Genomic DNA, 21,346 nt, shown 5'->3' with positions numbered 1-21,346 from the left:
GTTTTATTAGATATACACGGTATATACATATATGTGCTGTATATAAACATTTAATACATGCTTTTTACACACTATAATATAGTTATAAGCAGATAAAGGAACATTTTAAGTGCTTATATATGTACAGGATATGTCAACAATTATAACTTCTCCTATAAAGACATATTTTATTTTATTACCACTGTGTCTAACTATATTGTTATTCATTATAGTTGTTGACAAATACATAAATAAACACGTATACTATATACTATATACTATACTATATACTGCTCATAAATGCTAAGGAGACTTAAAGTGCTGCCTCACTTTCATCCATGCACATGCAAATACATAAAAAAAAAAAAAATATCTGTACCAAATTATAAATCATAATAACCTCTTGTTTGTTATGGCTTACTGTTTTGTGTTATTATCTGTCTATTCTGTTACCTTTTGTACTGTGTCCCATTGCACTAATAAAAAAAGAAGAAAAAAAAGAAGAAATAACTAATATGTTGCTTTTAGAACAAATGTCCAGCTCTGTGCACTGAAAATAAAACAAATAAATAATAAAAGTAAAATACCAAGAAAAAAATCTGAAAGTACAGTATAAATGCAATTTGTGAATGGAATTAAAATTAATAATTAAATACATTTTGTCGTACAGTGCCTGCTACCCAGTACACTTTACGATACGTATATATGTGTTATTGGGTGTATATTTACGTCTGCTCCCCTTTTAAAAGCCTTCACTCTTTAAAAGTGTTGTTTTTGAAAGCTGCTTTTCCAAAAAAGGGCCAACGCGTAGGCTCGACGTCACCACGTAGTCGGAAGACAACTGAATAGCTGGGGTTGCTTTTTTTCGGCGAACTACTGCCAGCAGCCAACGGGCAGAAGAAGCCGTGCGAGCAGAGTCAACACAGTGCCGCACTTACCACCCAGTGTTTATACGATTTGTGGTGGATTAAACGTTAACCTGAGCCGCTCGATGATAATTTATCATATCTATGTTACCGTACACCATAGTATTCCCGCGTTAGCTGCGTTTTAGTTGTAACCGGAGCGCATGGAGTCCGCATTCAAAAGGTCGGTGAGGTGTTTTGCGGACAAGAGACCATCCAGCTAATGTTAGCTAACCGCGGATTGTACTGTGTGGACTTAAGAGTGGAAAAGCTCAGTGCTGCTGCCCACTCTACTGACGGACGGACAGACATCAACCTAAACAATGGGCCTCATATTTGCCAAACTGTGGAGCTTCTTCTGTAACCAAGGTGGGTGTCGGTGAATTTGTTACGGCTCACTAACCCCCGCTAGCCACTCAACCGAGGATAATACCTGTTAGCCTGTTAGCATAAAGTGAGCAGCAAGACCCATAATAACAGATGGGAGTGAATTATCTCGCTGCATCTCTGTGACTCTCCCGTCTGAGCGGTCTTTGTGTAGCTAACTCGCACGTCAAAACAACCATTTAAACTACAGTTCCCCATCTTTATCAACCACTCTAAGACGGTAACGTTAGTTAATCTGTTTTATCAGGGTGTCAACCAACATGATTAACTTAGCTAAGTCACAGTAAGCCTCTAAGAGCATATTCATCCAGTTGTCAATCACTTTCCAGGACACATCACATAACGTTCCCCTGACTTTGTTGAAAGCGGTTTGATGTAACGTTACGTTAAATGTTCTCATTTTTCTCTAAACGTTCTCGTCATTTTACTATTGTGCACTTTGTTTCACATACAAATAATGATTCAGTTGAACAATTATTTACTTGATATTTGGCCAGAAAGTGAAAAACAAGGGATAGCATTAACAACACTAAACTCAGAAAGAAGGAGCATAAGGCATGGGAAAACTGTATGTCTTTGACTCGTGTGTATACTGTGAAATGTTACAACAGTGAACAACGTTTGTCTTTTTATTTTAAGATGCAGATTACATAGTGAGGGTGTTTTTTTGTAATGAGTCTTCTCTAATCGGATGTAAGGTAATACATGTTCAACTTCATTTAACTGGTTGGTACAGCAGTTTTCTGCCAATATGCGAGTATGTTTTTTGCTCTAATGAGGGGATAGGAAAGAGAGTTTTTGATATTAAGTAATAAAGGATCTGGTGTTGCTAATGTAATATTTAAATTATAACCAACTGAGCAATTTCATATTCTGCTTTACTCGTTATTATCATTAGATAGTGAAATTATATGAACCCTCTTGTCTTAATTCCTTTGGCCTGTGTTGCATTGATGCCTGGCCCTGAGTACAGCAGAGGTCTCCTACATTCCCTAATTCCTGGAAAATTACACTGTTCCTGGTGTCGCATTTTATTCACTGTTAAGAGATTACAGGGGAAGTCTGTATGTTAGCAACAGAGTCTAGCTAATTACATGTAATCAACAAAGTAATGTGATCACCTGAAAAGTAGCTAATCATACCAAAAGGGCTGGTGCTGGCAATTGTGTAATTTCACTTTAAATGCGTCTTTATGTTTTATTGCTTTATTCTCTTCTGAAACAGTTTGCTGTGTCACCACTTTGCTCCATTTTGTGTTAGAAGACCAAGACATAAATGTCAAAGATATTTACATGCACATTTTAATTTTTTCCCCCCTAGTAATATTGCTTTATAAATCTGCAGAAGAAATGCACACCGTTTTAGAAATTAGTAACCAGTAAGTGTTCCACTTAGCTATTTTCAGGTAATCCACTGGAATAAATTGACTGCAAATATAACATCTCAGTTACATAATACATACTGTATCAAAGGAATCTGACCCAACCTTGGGGTAGATGTGATGGTGTAACATATTTCCATTCAATTGTTTACTGAAATGTTTTCAAAATGGGACCTTTTAAAAAATAAATAAAAATAAAATAAAAATTGTCACGGGGTAGCTTCTCTCCTGGGAAGCAATAAACATGAAACATCCTCCAAAACCTAGTATGGTGCACGGAGACTATCAGAACTGCGAGCCCTCTGACCAGACTTCCTTCCTCCTCAGCTGCCAGAGGCCTCAGAAGGGCGGAAAAGTCAAAACACTAAAGTGGGATATTTTGGCATGTCCGTGTCAGCTCTGGTTCTGCATTTAGTCTGTTATGTTTGTCTGCTTCACGGCCATCAAAGGCTTTTACTGTTAGCTGGTTTTATGAACGGGAAGAAGGTCCTGTAGTTTCAGCATTGCTGGGGGGAAAAATAGGTCAGGAGGTTTTGAAATAAGTTAAGCCAGTATGATTTTTAGTACTATGAATAACATGAATGCCTTTTTATAGACTTAGATCAGATATAGTATATGACATACTCATTGCCACACAATGTTGACTGACAGTGAAGCGAATTCATTTACATGAGTGTTTTCTTGATAACGATGTCCTCTTGAAGTTGTGTTATACTGTATTTGTTTTGCAGAGCACAAGGTGATAATCGTCGGACTAGATAATGCAGGGAAAACCACCATCCTCTACCAATTGTAAGTAGTTGTATTGATCAAATGTACAGTTGGAACCTACTTTAACATAGTCATCCTTCTCCAGCAAAAACTCACTTTATGTTCTGTTTTATAAAGTCTGATGAATGAGGTCGTCCACACGTCCCCCACCATCGGAAGCAATGTGGAAGAAATAGTGGTGAAGAACACTCACTTTCTGATGTGGGATATAGGAGGGCAGGAGTCTCTCAGGTCCTCCTGGAACACCTACTACTCCAATACAGAGGTGAGAAATACAAGCAACACATTTTGTACACTGTGTACTACATTCTAGCAGAGGAGAGCAACAGAGTAGCAGCAGGTTTTTTTTTTCAGAGCGTGGCAGCTGGTGTGTTTGTTCAGAGCACAGAGGGCATTAGGGGCCGCCCAAGTCAGAGGTCACCCTTTCATAAAGGGGCCTATCTGACAAGCAAAGCGAGGGTCAGCCTCCGCAGTGTTTTAGAGAAAGGAGAAGAAGAACAGCAGAGTTATGGCAGAGGCAGATGTGTCTTGAAGAGAGGTCTCTACAGAACCACCCAAATTAAACTTTCCTGATGTAGCATCTGCCATGACATGGTATATTCAGCATGGGGTTAACCCGCATTTGACTATTCACACCACACAACAGGTCACTAGTAAATGCAAAGCCACAGCCATTTACACATGACCTGACTCCTCAACTCGTGCTCTCTTGCACCTCTCTGCTAATTGCTGGACTTGCCGGGTCTTTGTAAATTATAGAGTGTGGTCTAGACCTACTCTATCTGTAAAGTTTCCTGAGATAACTCTTGTTATGATTTGATACTATAAATAAAATTGAATTAAAGAGCTGAAACGATTAGTCGACAGACTGAATATTATTTGGCAACTATTTTGATAATTGATTAACCGTTTCTATAATTTTTCAAGCTTCTCAATTGTGAGGATTTGCTTTATTTCTGTGTCCTATGTGATTCTGAACTTCATGGCTTAAGGCCTTTGACTGTTGGTCAGACAAAACACGCAAAAATGTCTGCTTGGGGATATTTTTATGGAAAAGTTTTGTTACTGTTTTCTGGAGCTGCAACAATTAGTTGATTGACAGAAAATTACAAACATTCTCTCGTTTCAACTTCTCAGATGTGAGGATTTGCTATTTCTTTATCATATATGACAGTAAATTGAATACCTTTGGAGTTCTGTTGGACAAAACGAGCACATTAAAGATAATACCACGAACCTGGACACATTCAGTAAATACAGTTTTTTTGTTTAAAATATTTTATAGACTAAAAGATTAATCTATGAACTAAGAATTTGAATTGTTAGTTGCAACTATAGTTTCAGCACTGTTGAAAGTGTCTTTTCACACTTGAGATTTGACATGACAGATTTCTCTGAAGAAGCTTAGGTTTATGGCAGAGAAGCACTAAATATCTGTTACAGTAGAGTTACTAGGAGCCCTATGGTTACTATAGGAACCATATATTGGAGTAACCCTACAGTTACTATGGTAACTTCACTCTTTCGTTCTACAGTGTCAGACTCATGTAGATTCCTGGCTGGGTTTTGTGTCATGTTGGATAACGCGCATGGTTGAAGTCTTTTCCCGAGTCGTTTGGGTTTAAATGGCGTCTCTGACATCTCACCAACATTAACGTGCCTTTGATCTTTTGTCATACAGGGTCACTCTCTCTCATTCAAAAAGGGGTTATTAGCATAGCAGTCACCAGTACCCATTGTGGAGCTCTTGGCCCGGAAATGCCCACCCGCTGTGTTGCATTTCATTGCTGTAAATGTCTTTTTGAAAAGAGGTCAGTCTGTGTGATTATTGCCTCCTACTCTGCAGTTCATCATTCTGGTGGTGGACAGCACAGACAGAGAGAGGCTGGCCATCTCTAAAGAGGAGCTCTACAGGATGTTGGCTCATGAGGTAAAACACCCATCTTAACACATCTTTGTAAGGCCATAAAGAAGCCGACACAGACGCTGTTTTTTTATGGACTGTGATAGACTTTTTCCACCCCGCTACATTGTTTACAGCTTCAAAAGGTGGCAGAGAGCGTGGTTATGGTTTCATTGTTCTCTATGCTCTCCCCTCAGGACCTGCGGAAAGCAGCTGTGTTGATATTTGCCAATAAGCAGGATATGAAGGACTGTATGTCTGCAGCAGAGATCTCCAAATACCTCACCCTGAGCTCCATCAAAGACCACCCCTGGCACATACAGTCCTGCTGTGCACTTACAGGAGAGGGGTAAGAGACGTTGATGTTGATGCTTATGTATGTGTGTACTGAGTGACACGGTTTCCAGGATTTGAATTAATTCAATGATTCGACATTGATGAAATTCCATCAAGATCCCAACCCTGTCCAACTGCCAAACGACCTAGTTATGCTCACTTTACAGATGTTTTTAACTGATCTTATTATAATCAATGCCATGTTTTTATTAAATGCAACAAAACATGAGTATATAACAATGTAACAAAAGGCAAATGTGTTGATTTAAAAACGTGTACATATGTTTTGTGAGTTGTTCTCTTTTGTGCAAGCTTGAGTTTTTTTCAAGTATATTAAGTAGGGGTGCCACGATTCAGAAAATGTCACGATTCAGTATCGATTTTTAGGCTCAAGATTTGATTCAAAATCGATTTTTGATTCAAAGACGATTCTCGCTTCAAAAAAACGATTCTCAGTATGTAAATGTAGTTACTTTTCCCATGTGATTGCAGTAGACATACAATTTAAAAGAAAGGAAACAACAAATTAAATGTAATTTGATAGTACTTTATATGTCTTCATACAAAAATAAAAACTTTTGCAACTAAAAACTGCAAAGTGCCAAGCTTTGGCCAGCTTTCAAATACATTTAATTCAAGTATAAAATAAAACTGTTAAATAAAAAGAGCTTTTTGGGTGGGAGTTTAGAGCATTGAAAGAGTGTGTTGGTTGACTGGCATGTTAGGTCCTTTAGGTTGTTGTTCGTCCACGTCTTTAATGTTAATCTCTGGGTGATGGTGTACCATGGGAGTTCTCAAGTTTGTGGTGTTTCCAAAATACTTAACTTTTGCTTTGCATAGCCTGCATATAGCACGATTCCTATCAAGTTCCGTCTTCCCCTCGAGGTTATAAAAACCGAAATGTGCCCAAACTCTCGCCTTGAATGAGGATGGAGCATGTTGACTAATTCTTTCTGTGAGGTTTGCCATCGTTTGCGCCGACTAAACTACTTCTGCTGCACTCATTCTTCTTTTGATTATAACAAGAGTGCCCAGGCGTCAGTGTGAATTTGACGCAGCGCCATCTATGGGAATTGCGAGCTAAACTCAATTCAAGACAATAGTATGCACGCCATTACAAAACGGAAAAAAATAAATAAATATATGAATCGATTTTTGAATTCTATGAATCGATTTTGAATCGGTAGAGCTTGAATCGCGATACGAATGTGAATCGATTTTTTTTTGCACACCCCTATTATTAAGGCAACAACACTGGTTATAAGATGTTTGTGCACACACTGTAAGTAGGATAAGAAGAGAGGAGAATAATAGAGAGATGCAGTAATCAGAAGTATAGCCATATATCCATCTGTTATCAAGTAGTAGCACTATTTCAATCAATATTTTTCTTGAATCAAATCACATTATGTTGCGATTCATGCAAGATGTCGTACAGACCTCAACCATGAAGTTAAACACATGAGTCCTCAGTGGACACTGGGCCTGCGCCACTTCAATAAGGTACACAGCAAAAATATTGTGGCATTTATTTCTTATTTTAATCTAGCATATTGCACAATAATATGTGCATTTACTGCACCACTTGTGAACAAAAAATATAATAGATTTAAGAAATAACACGTAGGCGTCTTGGACTTTTATTTCACACATTTGAGATTGAAACCAGCCTTAAAGGGCTGCTATGAGTTCTGTAAACCACCAGATGTCACTGTGTGTGCCGAGTTTAAAGCCCTGAAGCTTCACATCTTTTCTCAGCACAAACAGGAAGGTAACGCCTCATTGAGCTTTATGTGCCCTGCACTAGTATATTGTAAATATTTAGTGCAGCCAGGGGAAGAAACTGCCAAGTATTAACTCCATTTAAATAAGATTTCTGTCTAAGGTTTGTCCACTTTTCCACTGACACATCTTCACTTTTTTTTCTCCAGTTTATGCCAAGGCCTTGAGTGGATGACCTCGAGGGCTGGACTCAGATAGCCCCTCCCTCAGCCGCCGATGGCCTGACTACCTGCACCACCCACATGGTGGCAACAATCCTTACTGGCTCATTGTTACTTTTTATTTTTTTTAATGACAAACTTGGACTTCGACCTCTGGAGACGGCACAAGACGGAGGGGCATTGACACCTTCCACAGCTTAATTGTTACAGTGGAAACTGGTGTCTCTCCCAGTCGATGGGAACGTGACCAGAACTGATGAACCCATCTGGTTATCTAGAACGAGACTTTTACAGTAAAGTAGGAGAAGAGGATCATTTCAGTAAGTTAAGAGTATGTCCAAGTGCAAAGCAGGGCTGCACTGGACATGATTTACACTACATACATATCATGTTACTTCACACCATATCATATCAAGAGAATGCCATAGACACCAGTTGGTGCATCTCTATTATTATTATTAATAATAATAATAATAATAATATTTGCCTCTATATAAGTTTGCTCATGTTCAGGTAAAAATTGACAGGACAAACAAAGGGATTACAAGCAGTATTGTAAAACCAGTTGTGAATGGTGGCACTAGGGTGTTTTTCAGTTCTCATGTTTGCTTTTTGGTTCTCATTTTTAGCACAGGCATTATCTGTCACACATGATTTCAGTTTCATAAGCTACATTGTTGGTGGTTATTCTCACACTAGAGCTTATTGGTGCGGTATAGAAATGTGGTAAAATATGAATCTCCTTTCTTTATTAACTTTGAACCTGTACTTCCGAGTTTTGGCATGCAAACTTTTTCTGAAAACGGACCCTTACATAAGCCATTTAACTAATTTTGCAAGGCATTAAATGGCTGAAACATTATTATTTAAAATGCAAGTTGCTCCGTTTTAATAACAGTATTTTAAATGTATACACTATGTTTTGTCAATGATGCATTATGATTGTTTGCTTTTATAGGGGAGTGCAGGTTTGCTCATGGCGAGTTAGCATCTAGACCCGTTTTGTATTAACAGATGATCACTGGTGCTCTGCAGGTGTACGTGACTGATCCACTGCATCCTTAACATATCTTTAATTTTCTGCAGCCATTTTGGCACATATTCCACTTTAAACATTTTGTACTTTTTAAACAAAGGGATCAGAATAAGCTACCATCAAAAAGATGCCACACATCTATGGGGAAGTTGTTACTCGTCATCAACCATCCTGGACTTGAAGGTTCAGGGGTTCAGTAGCATTAAAATGATCTTTACTTAATATTTTGGCCATCATATAGTTACAATAATTGAACTTCGGCCTTAATTATGTTGTTGTGAGTGTCTGGAGGACCGTATGTGTATGAATTTGTTTGCCCATGATTTTTTACCCTTGTTTTACTCTTTACCCAGTATAGGAATTCCTTGAACTTGGTAACAGATCTATTCATGTGTCACTTTGAAACCATGTCTACCTTTTGCAAGTTCCACAGTGGCCTAAAAGGAGGAGGTGCATGAGTTTCATCGAATAAAAACAGTGCTGAAGAACTGGTGTCCATCTTGGTCAGGAGGTGGCTCTGGATCGCTAGAGTATAGTTTGTTGTGGGACAAGGTATTTTTACACTAAGAGGGAAAAGGGTGAACTGTGCAGACCCCAGACTCTTTGCAGCATTAAGGTTTGCAGCTTTCGCCTTGATCTCACAAAGCAAGGGAACTGATCTTATACTGTCAGTGTGGTGGAGTCCAGTCTGGGTCATGTACTGTATTTCAGTTTTGTTTTCAATAAAGGTTTGTTTTTAACTTTGAGCCTGAATAGATGTTTCTTTTTCAGCATATTTGAAATTAAATTCTAGATTGGGGTAGATGGAATTGCCTACTTAACGTGTACTTGCCAAAATGTTACCTTCCTGCCAACTTTCCACTAGAAAAAGTGCCCAACAAGGTGATTTTAGTGATTGTTTACTAAGTGTGAAAATGGCTTTGAATGAGGCAGCAAGACTAGATGTTGTTTTTGCTGTGGTGTGTCCATCGAGGAAATGTACACACGCAGAGCTCTGAGAAACCTGGGAGAAGAAGAGAAGAAACTAAATGCAAATTAAACTGATTAAAATGTGTCTTCCGTCACAAAAGGGAGGAAGGACTCATTGAGCGTAGGGTCATCCTGCAACACTTGTCACCCAGGGGGTTCTCAATGTCTTCCCCAGACTGCACTGAAAAAGAAAGAGAGGGGAATTAAAAAGGAAAAAAAAGTCCTTTTATCTTTTTTTAACTGATTAAGGGTCCTAGTGCCAGAGTACATGAATAGTGTTCTGATAAGAAGACACACTGCCCTATCCTTTGTGTACTGCAGTACTCACTGTGAAGGGCTGTTAGACCAAGAGGGGGACAGAGGGCCTCCAATACACAAGATTTTGTTTCCTAGGAAAGTGAAGGCATGACCCGTCCTACTCTGCCTCTGATGTGCTTGCCCTGGTATTCTTACCCTAACCAATCTCATACCCCCTCTCTATCCTGCAGCAAGGCAATGACATGCTATACTACATTTTTATGGCATACACTTGGACCTTTTTATGACTTTTCTATGACATACTATACTTGACATTTTTATGGTGTACTATACTATGACTTTTTAATGACATAGTAGACTATGACATTTTTATGACATACAATATTATGACTATTTTATGACATACTATACTATGACATTTCTTATGACATTTTAATGGCATACTAGGACCCTTTTTTATCACATACTATACTATGGCATTTTTTATGACATACTATCCTGTGACATTTCATGACTATACTATGCTCTTTTTATAACATACCAATATCACATTTTTATGACTTGACATACTATACTATGACATTTTTGACTTTTGACATATTACTTTTTTTATTAGTTTTCAGACATACTGTACTATGACTTTTATGCCTTTTTTTCGACATACTATATTATGACTTTTTTCGACCATACTATACTTTATGGATTTTTTTTCAACATACTATACTATGACTTTTTTTGATTTATTTCTGACGAACTATACTGTGACATTTTTGTATTTTTTTCGACATACCTTACTATGACTTTTTTATGACATACTATGATTATATTCAACATACTGTACTATGACTTTTAATTTTTTCCTGACAAACTATACTGTGACTTTTTTGGTATTTTTTCAAAATACTTTACTATGACTTTTTCGACATACTATACTATCACGTTTTATGCCTTTTTTTCAACATACTATATATTACTTTTTTATGACTTTATTTTCGCCATACTATATTATGACTTTTTTCACCATACTATACTAGGATTTTTTTCAACATACTATACTATGACTTTTTTTGATTTATTTCTGACGAACTATACTGTGACATTTTTGTATTTTTTTCGACATACCTTACTATGACTTTTTTATGACATACTATGATTATATTCAACATACTGTACTATGACTTTTAATTTTTTCCTGACAAACTATACTGTGACTTTTTGGTATTTTTTTCAAAATACTTTACTATGACTTTTTCGACATACTATACTGTGACTTTTTGCATTTTTTTCCGACAGAATACTATGACTTTTTGTATTCTCTTCAACAAACGATACTATGACTTCATTTGTTTTTATCGACATACTGTATTATGACTTTTTGGTGTTTTTTCCAACATACTGTACTATGACTTTTATGCCTTTTTTTCGACATACTATATATGAGCTTTTATGACTTTTTCGACAATACCGTACTATGATTTTTTTTTTCCGACATACTATACTATGACTTTTTGAGGGTTTTTTCGACATATTATACTATGACTTTTTTATGCCTTTTTTCGACATACTATATATGAGCTTTTATGACTTTTTTGACTACTATAGTACGACTTTTTGTATTTTTTTCGACAAACGCTACTATGACTTTTTTTTTATCGACATACTGTATGACTTTTTGGTGTTTTTTTTGACAAACTATACTGTAACTTTTTGGTATTTTTTTTTCAACATACTATATGACTTTTTCATGACTTTTTTTGACATACTGTACTATGACTTTTTATGCCTTTTTTTCGACATACTATATATGAGCTTTTATGACTTTTTCCACAATACCGTACTATGACTTGTATTTTTTTTGACAATCGATACTATGCCTTTTTTTGTTTTTATCGACATACTGTATTATCACTTTTTGGTGTATTTTTTGACTTGTTATGACTTTTGGGTGTTTTTTTTTTTTGACATACTATACTATAACCTTTTTATGACTTATTTTAGACAGACTATACTACGACTTTTTTGTTTTTCTTTTCGGCATACTATACTATGATTTTATTCAACATACTATACTATACAAGCTATACTATACTAGAGTTTTTTTTCCCGACGCACTATACTGTGACTTTTTTGGAGAGGATTGTATTGCAACACCTGAAAACCCTTGTGAGCTCAGAACTGGACCCCCTACATTTTGCTTACCAACCAGGCATAGGGGTGGAGGATGCCATTATTAATCTAGTACACAGATCATTGTCACACCTGGAGACAGTGCTTTCAATACAATTCAACTGTCACTGCTCTGGGGAAAGGGAGCTGGATTTGACAGCCGCCTGTCTGCACGGACCATCAACTACCTCACTGACAGACCACAGTATGTGAGGCTCCAGGACTGTGTGTCTGATGTGGTGATGAGTAGCACAGGAGCACCACAGGTTACAGTGCTCGCTCCTTTTCTCTTCACTCTGTATACAGCGAACTTCAGGCACAACACAAGCAGCTGTCACATGCAGAAGTTCTCTGATGATACTGCCATTGTTAGGCGCGGGTATCAGAAGAGAACGACCAGGAAAACCGAGAGGTCAGCTGGGAGTTTTTCAACTGGTGTGAGTCAAACCACCTTCACATCAACGCTAGCAAGACAAAGGAGATGGTGGTTGACTTTAGCAGGAGGCCGCTCGGTACTACACCGGTGAACATCCAGGGTGTCGACATTGAGATGGTGGAGACATACAAATACCTGGGTGTTCACCTCAACAATAAACTGGACTGGTCCAAAAACACAGACGTCCTGTACAAAAAAGACCATAGCCGTCTCCACCTGCTGAGGAAAATGAGGTCCTTTGCTGTGTGCAGGACTCTGTTAAAAACCTTTTATGACTCTGTGGTTTTGTCTGCAATCTTCACCTGCTGGGGAGCTGAGAGCACAGAGAGGGACAGGAAAAGGCTAAACAGACTGGTGAAGAGGGCTAGCTCTGTTCTGGTCTGCCCTCAGGACACCATAGAGGAGGTGGGGGAGAGGAGGATGTTGGCCAATCAATCACGGGCAACACCTCTCACCTTCATCAGCAGACTGTTGCACCCTCAGTGCAAGAATGAGCTCTACCTCAGGTCCTTTATTCCAGCAGCAATCAGACTCTTTAATACAACATTATAATGTAGCACTGCTAGCTGATTCTACAACATGAGCGTGAAAATATTCTACACTATGCATATTTATTTATTTATTACTGTGTCACCTCCTACTGTGCATTATGTCATTTATCATCTGCACCTTACTCATCTGTATATCTGTGTGTGTATATACTGTCTGCTTATATAAGGGTGTTTATAGTGCACATATTTGTATTATTATTGTAACTCATATTAAATTTTTTTCTATTTCATATATTACTCTTTGTATATTTTTCCTATGTCTATTTCATGTTTATTTGTGTTATTCTGATGTGTGTGAATTTTTCGTTAGACCTTCTATAACAAGGGAATTTCCCCAGTGTCTATCTTATCTAATGTCATCTTATCTTACATACTATGCTATGGATTTTCATGACTTTTTTTTACTTACTTTATTATGACTTATTATGACTTTGTCGACATACTATACTGTGACTTTTTTGTGTTATACTATAACTTTTTGTGGAATTTTTTGCATACAATACTACGACCTTTTTCAACATACTATACTGACTTTTTAAGCCTTTTTTTCGACATACTATACTATGACTTTTTTTGTGACATCCTATACTGACATTTCTATGAATTTTTATGACATATAGTACTATGACTTTGTGAATTTTTATGACATACTATACTATAACATTTTTTTATGATTTTTTCGACATGCTATAATAAGACTTTTTAATGAATTTATTGACATTATGTACTTTGACTTTTTCCGACTTTTTTCAACAAACTATACTATGATTTTTTTATGACTTTTTTTGACATACTATACATTGACTTTTTCCGACATTTTTCAACATACCAAACTATGACTTTTTTCAACTTTTTTCGACATACTATACTATGGCTTTTTAATGATTTTTTTTGACATACTATACTTTGAGTTTTTCCAACTTTTTAAGAAATACTGTACTATGACTTTTTTCCACATATTATACAATGACTTTTTCCGACTTTTTTCCTCATACTATACTATGACTTTTTAATGACTTTTTCGACATATTATACTATGACTTTTTTCCACATACTATACTATGACTTTTTCCGACTTTTTTTCCACATATTATTCTTTGACTTTTTTTTGATTTGTTTGACATACTATATTATCACTTTTTAATGTTTTTTTTTGGCAAACTATACTTTGACTTTTTCCAACTTTTTTCAACATACTATATTATGACTTTTTATGATTTTCTTTTTGACATACTATACTATGACTTTTTTTGACATACTATACTATGATTTTTTATTTGTTTTGACATACTATACTATGACTTTTTTCGACATGCTATACTATGACTTTTTTCTAAATACTATACTATGACTTTTTTCGACATGCTATACTATGATTTTTTTTCAACATACTATATTATGACTTTTTATGATTTTTTTTTGACATACTATACTATGACTTTTTATGATTTGTTTTGACATACTATACTATGACTTTTTATGATTTTTTTTTACATACTATACTATGACTTTTTTCTAAATACTATACTATGACTTTTTTCGACATGCTATACTATGATTTTTTTTCAACTTCTTTTGACATACTATATTATGACTTTTTATGATTTTTTTTGACATACTATGACTTTTTTTGACATACTATACTATGACTTTTTATGATTTGTTTTGACATACTATACTATGACTTTTTTTCGACTTTTTTACACGTACTATACTATGACTTTTTTAGATTTTTTTCGACATGCTATACTATGATTTTTTTTCAACTTCTTTTGACATACTATATATGACTTTTTTCGACATACTATACTATGACTTTTTTATGATTTTTTTGGCAAACTATACTCTGAATTTTTCCAACTTTTTTCAACATACTATATTATGACTTTTTATGATTTGTGTTGACATACTATACTATGACTTTTTATGATTTGTTTTGACATACTATACTATGACTTTTTTTAAAAATATTATACTATGACTTTTTAATGACTTTTTTGACATATTATACTATGACTTTTTTCCACATACTATACTATGACTTTTTCCGACTTTTTTCCACATTTTAATAATAATAATAATAATAAATTGAACTAAACTAAATTTTCACGAACTCAAAGTCGCTTTACAATTTATACTTTGACTGTTTTTTATGATGTTTTCGACAAACTATACTAAGACTTTTTAATGATTTTTATGACATACTTTACTTTTTTCAACATACTATACTATGATTTGTTTATGACTTCTTTCGACATACTATACTCTGAATTTTTCCGACTTTTTTCAACATACTATACTATGACTTTTTTTTTTGATTTTTTCGACATACTGTACTATGACTTTTTAATGATTTTTTTGGCAAACTATACTTTGACTTTTTCCAACTTTTTTCAACATACTATACTATGACTTTTTATGATTTTTTTTTGACATACTATACTATGACTTTTTTTGACATACTATACTATGACTTTTTAATGATTTTTTCGACATACTATACTATGACTTTTTTCAACATACTATACTATGACTTTTTATGATTTGTTTTGACATACTATACTATGACTTTTTTTGACATATTATACTATGACTTTTTTCCACATATTATACAATTACTTTTTTATGATGTTTTCGACAAACTATACTAAGACTTTTTAATGATTTTTATGATACTTTTACTTTTTCTGACTTTTTTCCACATACTATACTATGACTTTTTCCGACTTTTTTCCACATTTTAATAATAATAATAATAATAATAATAATAATAAATTGAATTTATATAGCGCTTTTCACGAACTCAAAGTCGCTTTACAATTTATACTTTTTCCGACTTTTTTCAACATACTATACTATGATTTTTGTAGGACTTTTTTCGACATACTATACTCTGAATTTTTCCAACTTTTTTCAACATACTATACTATGACTTTTTATGATTTGTTTCAACATACTATACTATGACTTTTTTTTTTTTAGATTTTTTCGACATACTGTACTATGACTTTTTAATAATTTTTTTGGCAAACTATACTTTGACTTTTTCCAACTTTTTTCAACATACTATACTATGACTTTTTATGATTTTTTTTTTTGACATACTATACTATGACTTTTTTTGACATACTATACTATGACTTTTTAGGATTTGTTTTGACATACTATACTATGACGTTTCTCCCTACTTTTTTAATGATTTTTTCGAAATACTATACTATGACTTTTTATGATTTGTTTTGACATACTATACTATGACTTTTTTTGACAAATATTATACTATGACTTTTTTTGACATATTATACTATGACTTTTTTCCACATATTATACATTGACTTTTTTATGATGTTTTCGACAAACTATACTAAGACTTTTTAATGATTTTTATGATACTTTTACTTTTTCTGACTTTTTCCACATACTATACTCTGAATTTTTCCAACTTTTTTCCACATTTTAATAATAATAATAATAATAATAATAATAATAATAAATTGAATTTATATAGCGCTTTTCACGAACTCAAAGTCGCTTTACAATTTATACTTTTTCCGACTTTTTTCAACATACTATACTATGATTTTTTTAGGACTTTTTTCGACATACTATACTCTGAATTTTTCCAACTTTTTTCAACATACTATACTATGACTTTTTATGATTTTTTTTCAACATACTATACTATGACTTTTTTTTTTTTAGATTTTTTCGACATACTGTACTATGACTTTTTAATAATTTTTTTGGCAAACTATACTTTGACTTTTTCCAACTTTTTTCAACATACTATACTATGACGTTTTTATGATTTTATTTACATACTATACTATGACTTTTTTCTAAATACTATACTATGACTTTTTTCGACTTTTTTACACATACATTTTTCGACATGCTATACTATGATTTTTTTTCAACTTCTTTTGACATACTATATATGACTTTTTTTCAACATACTATACTATGACTTTTTTATGATTTTTTTCAACATACTATACTATGACTTTTTTATGATTTTTTCGACATACTATACTATGACTTTTTTTAAAGATTTTCTTTCCTCATACTATACTATGACTTTTTTATGACATTGTATACCATGACTTTTTCATGATTTTTTCGACATGATGTACTTTGACTTTTTCCGACTTTTTTCAACATACTATACTAAGACTTTTTATGATTTCTTTTGACATACTATACTGTCTTTTTTGGAAATACTATACTATGACTTTCTTTTTAGATTTTTTCGACATACTATACTATGACTTTTTTCATCATACTATACTATGACTTTTTATGATTTTTTTTTGACATACTATACTATGACTTTTTATGATTTCTTTTGACATACTATACTGTCTTTTTTGGAAATACTATACTATGACTTTTTTCTAAATACTATACTATGACTTTTTTTTACTTTTTTCCACATACTATACTATGTCATTTTTATGATTTTTTCGACATACTATACTATTTCTTTTTTATGATTTTCTTTCCTCATACTATACTATGACTTTTTTATGACATTGTATACCATGACTTTTTTATGATTTTTTTGACATGCTATACTATGAATTTTTTCATGATTTTTTCGACATACTACTCTATGATTTTTTCATGATTTTTTTCGACATACTAAAATATGACTTTCTCCCGACTTTTTAAATGATTTTTTCGAAATACTATACTATGACTTTTTTATGATTTTTTTCGACATACTATACTATGACTTTTTTTTACATACTACACTGTGACTTTTTTCGACATATTATACTATGACTTTTTATGATTTTGTGTTGACATACTATACTATGACTTTTTATGATTTGTTTTGACATACTATACTATGACTTTTTTCGACATACTATACTGTGACGTTTTATGATTTTTTTTTTACATACTATACTATGACTTTTTATGATTTGTTTTGACATACTATACTATGACTTTTTATGATTTTGTGTTGACATACTATACTATGACTTTTTATGATTTTTTGTTGACATACTATACTATGACTTTTTTTCGAAATACTATACTATGACTTTTTTTTACTTTTTTCCACATACTATACTATGTCTTTTTTTCGAAATACTATACTATGACTTTTTTTTACTTTTTTCCACATACTATACTATGTCTTTTTTAGATTTTTTCGACATACTATACTATGACTTTTTTATGATTTTTTTCCTCATACTATACTATGACTTTTTTATGACATTGTATACCATGACTTTTTATGATTTTTTCGACATGCTATACTATGAATTTGTTCATGATTTTTTGGAAATACTATACTATGACTTTTTTAGATTTTTTCGACATGCTATACTATGAATTTTTTCATGATGTTTTCGACATACTATACTATGACTTTTTATGATTTTTTGTTGACATACTATACTATGACTTTTTATGATTTGTTTTAACATACTATACTATGACTTTTTATGATTTGTTTTTGGACATACTATACTATGACTTTTTTAGATTTTTTCGACATGCTATACTATGAATTTTTTTTACTTTTTCCACATACTATTCTATGACTTTTTTATGATTTTTTTCGACATACTATACTATGACTTTTTATGATTTGTTTTGACATACTATACTATGACTTTTTTCGAAATACTATACTATGACTTTTTTTTACTTTTTTCCACATACTATACTATGTCTTTTTTAGATTTTTTCGACATACTATACTATGACTTTTTTATGATTTTTTCAACATACTATACTATTATTTTTTTATGACATACTATACTATAACTTTTTCCGACTTTTTTTCATGATTTTTTCGACATAATGTACTTTGACTTTTTCCAACTTTTTTCAACATACTATACTATAACTTTTAGATTTTTTCGACATACCAAACTATGACTTTTTTATGATTTTCTTCGACATACTATACAATGACTTTTTAATGATTTTTTTGACATACTATACTGACTTTCTTTGACTGTTTTTATGATATTTGAACATACTATACTATGACTTTTATCGACTTTTTTATGATTTTTCAACATATTAAGTCTTTTTTATGTTTTTTTTTCGACATACTATACTTTGTAATTTTTATGTTCTTTCTTCGACATACTATACTATAACTTTTTTTGATTTTTTTCAACATACTATACTTTGTCCTTTTTATGTTCTTTCTTCGACATACTATACTATAACTTTTTTTGACTTTTTTTGATTTTTTTCGACATACTATGACTTTTTTTTCAACTTTTTTTCTACGTACTATGACTTTTTTCACAGGCGCCTTACTACTGAATAAAATAAAAACACCAAAATAAAGCACTTTATTCACATGAAATGAGTACAGCTGTATAATGCACAACGTTTTACTGTATGATCAGGTTCTCCATTAGAGGGTTATTTTAAACACTGAAGTTCTGTCAGCTGGATGGAGCTCCCCAGTCACTGTGGTTATATTGACGCTTCTTCATGCTGAAAAAAAGTCAAAGTCTAGTATGTCCAAAAATGTCATAGTATAGCATGTCGAAAATAATAATAGCATAGTATGTTGAATGCAATCTAAAAAAGTCCTAGTATAGTATGTTGAAAAAAGTGATAAAAAGTCAGAGCATAGTATGTTGAAAAAAGTCAAAGTCATAGCAGTTTGTCGAAACAAGTCATAGCATAGTATGTTGAAATAAAACAAAAAAAGTCATAGTATAGTATGTCGAATAAGTCATAAAAAGTAATAGTTTAGTATGTCAAAAAAAGGCATAAAAGTCATGATAAAGTATGTTGAAAAAAGTCATAGTATGTCAAAAAAAAGTCATAGCATAGTATGTCAAAAAAGTTTTTAAAAAATTCAACAAAAATGGAAAAAAGTCATAGTATAGTATGTCAAAAAAAGTGGAATAAAAGTCATAGTATAATTTGTCAAAAAAAAGTAGAAAAAAAGTCATCATATAGAATGTATGTTGAAAAAAGTCATAGTATAGTGTGTCAAAAAAGTGGAAAAAAGTCATAGTATGGCATATTAAAAAAGTGATAGTATAGTTCTGAAAAAGTAGAAAAAAGTATAGTACATATGTCGAAAAACACAAAAAAAATTCTAGTATAGTATGTCAAAAAAAAATACAAAAACTCATAGTATAGTATGTCGAAAAAAGTCATAGTACAGTATGTTGGAAAAAAAGTCCTAATATAGTATGTTGAAATGAAATCTAAACAGTCATAGTACATTTTGTCGAAAAAAACAAATGAAGTCATAGTATCGTATATATAGAAAAAAAACTAAAAAAGTCGTAGTATGTCGAAAAAAACAAAACTTTCATAGTTGAGTATGTCAAAAAAGGCATAGTATAGTATGACGTAATAAGTCATAGTATTCTGTCGGAATAAACACAAAATAAATTATATCACGTCAAATTTCACAGTATGTCAAAAATAAAGTCATAAAAAAAGTCATATATAGGATAAGTAAAAAAAAAGGGATAAAAAGTCATTGTATAGTATGTCAAAAAAAGGCATGAAAGTCATAGCATAGTATGTCAAAAAAAAGTCATTAAAAGTCATACTATAGTTAAGTCGGACAAAACTCAAAGTCAAAGTATTCTGTCATAAAAAAGTCATTGTATAGTATGTGATAGAAAGTCATAAAAAATCATAGTATGATATATGATTTTATAGTACATCGAAAATAAAGTCATAAAAAAGTCATACTGTATAGGATATTTGAAAAAAAGTCATAGTATAGTATGTCATAAAAATTCATAAAATGTCAGTATAGTATGAAATTAAAAGGTCAGAGTATAGTATGTGATACAAAGTCATAAAGGTCATAGTATAGTCTTCATAAAAAAGTCATAAGTCATAGTATATTATATAATAAAAGTATGTGAGAATTTGTCATAAAAAGTCATAGTATATGTCACTAAAAAGTCATAATATAGTATGTCATAAAAATTCATAAAATGTCAGTATAGTATGTCATTAAAAAGTCGCAGTACAGTATGTAATAAAAAATCAAAGTATGTCATGGAATAGTATATTATAAAAAATCATAGTATAGTATGTCATAAAAACTAGTAATAAAGTATGTGATAGAAAGTCATGTATAGTATGTCGAAAAAGTCATAAAAAAGGCATAATATAGTATGCCATAAAAACAAGTCATAGTATGTCATAAAAAAAGTTTGTGATAAAAAGTCATAAATTCTATCAAATAAAAAATTAGTCAAGTATGTCCTAATAGAGGTCAAAAGTCACAGTAAGTCATACAGGAGTCTTTAAAATAGTCAGTGTAGTATCGTCATAAAACATTCATAGTATAGTATGTCATAAATC

At 32.6% G+C, this 21,346-nt stretch overlaps 1 protein-coding gene across 1 annotated transcript; it reads left to right on the top strand.

Moving 5' to 3' along the window:
• Positions 1 to 840: 840 nt before the first annotated feature.
• Positions 841 to 9,387, top strand: arl8 (ADP-ribosylation factor-like 8). Its single transcript, XM_078280773.1, has 6 exons — positions 841 to 1,253; positions 3,384 to 3,444; positions 3,541 to 3,688; positions 5,270 to 5,353; positions 5,524 to 5,675; positions 7,594 to 9,387. Exons 1-6 carry the CDS (start codon positions 1,208 to 1,210, stop codon positions 7,640 to 7,642), a joined length of 540 nt encoding a protein of 179 aa, XP_078136899.1. The 5' UTR covers positions 841 to 1,207; the 3' UTR covers positions 7,643 to 9,387.
• Positions 9,388 to 21,346: the final 11,959 nt, after the last annotated feature.

The sequence above is a fragment of the Sander vitreus genome, chromosome 22 (assembly GCF_031162955.1).
Source record: "Sander vitreus isolate 19-12246 chromosome 22, sanVit1, whole genome shotgun sequence".
NCBI classification, from domain to species: Eukaryota; Metazoa; Chordata; class Actinopteri; order Perciformes; family Percidae; genus Sander; species Sander vitreus.
This window is presented reverse-complemented; position numbering and strand designations above follow the sequence as displayed.

What these genes read in the sequence shown, in the direction of transcription:
- arl8 (XM_078280773.1), top strand. Translation starts at nt 1,208, where the DNA reads ATGGGCCTCATATTTGCCAAACTGTGGAGCTTCTTCTGTAACCAAG. An exon ending in ACCACCATCCTCTACCAATT is followed by an intron (nt 3,445 to 3,540) that starts GTAAGTAGTTGT and finishes TGTTTTATAAAG; the next exon opens with TCTGATGAATGAGGTCGTCC. An exon ending in TGTGCACTTACAGGAGAGGG is followed by an intron (nt 5,676 to 7,593) that starts GTAAGAGACGTT and finishes TTTTTTCTCCAG; the next exon opens with TTTATGCCAAGGCCTTGAGT.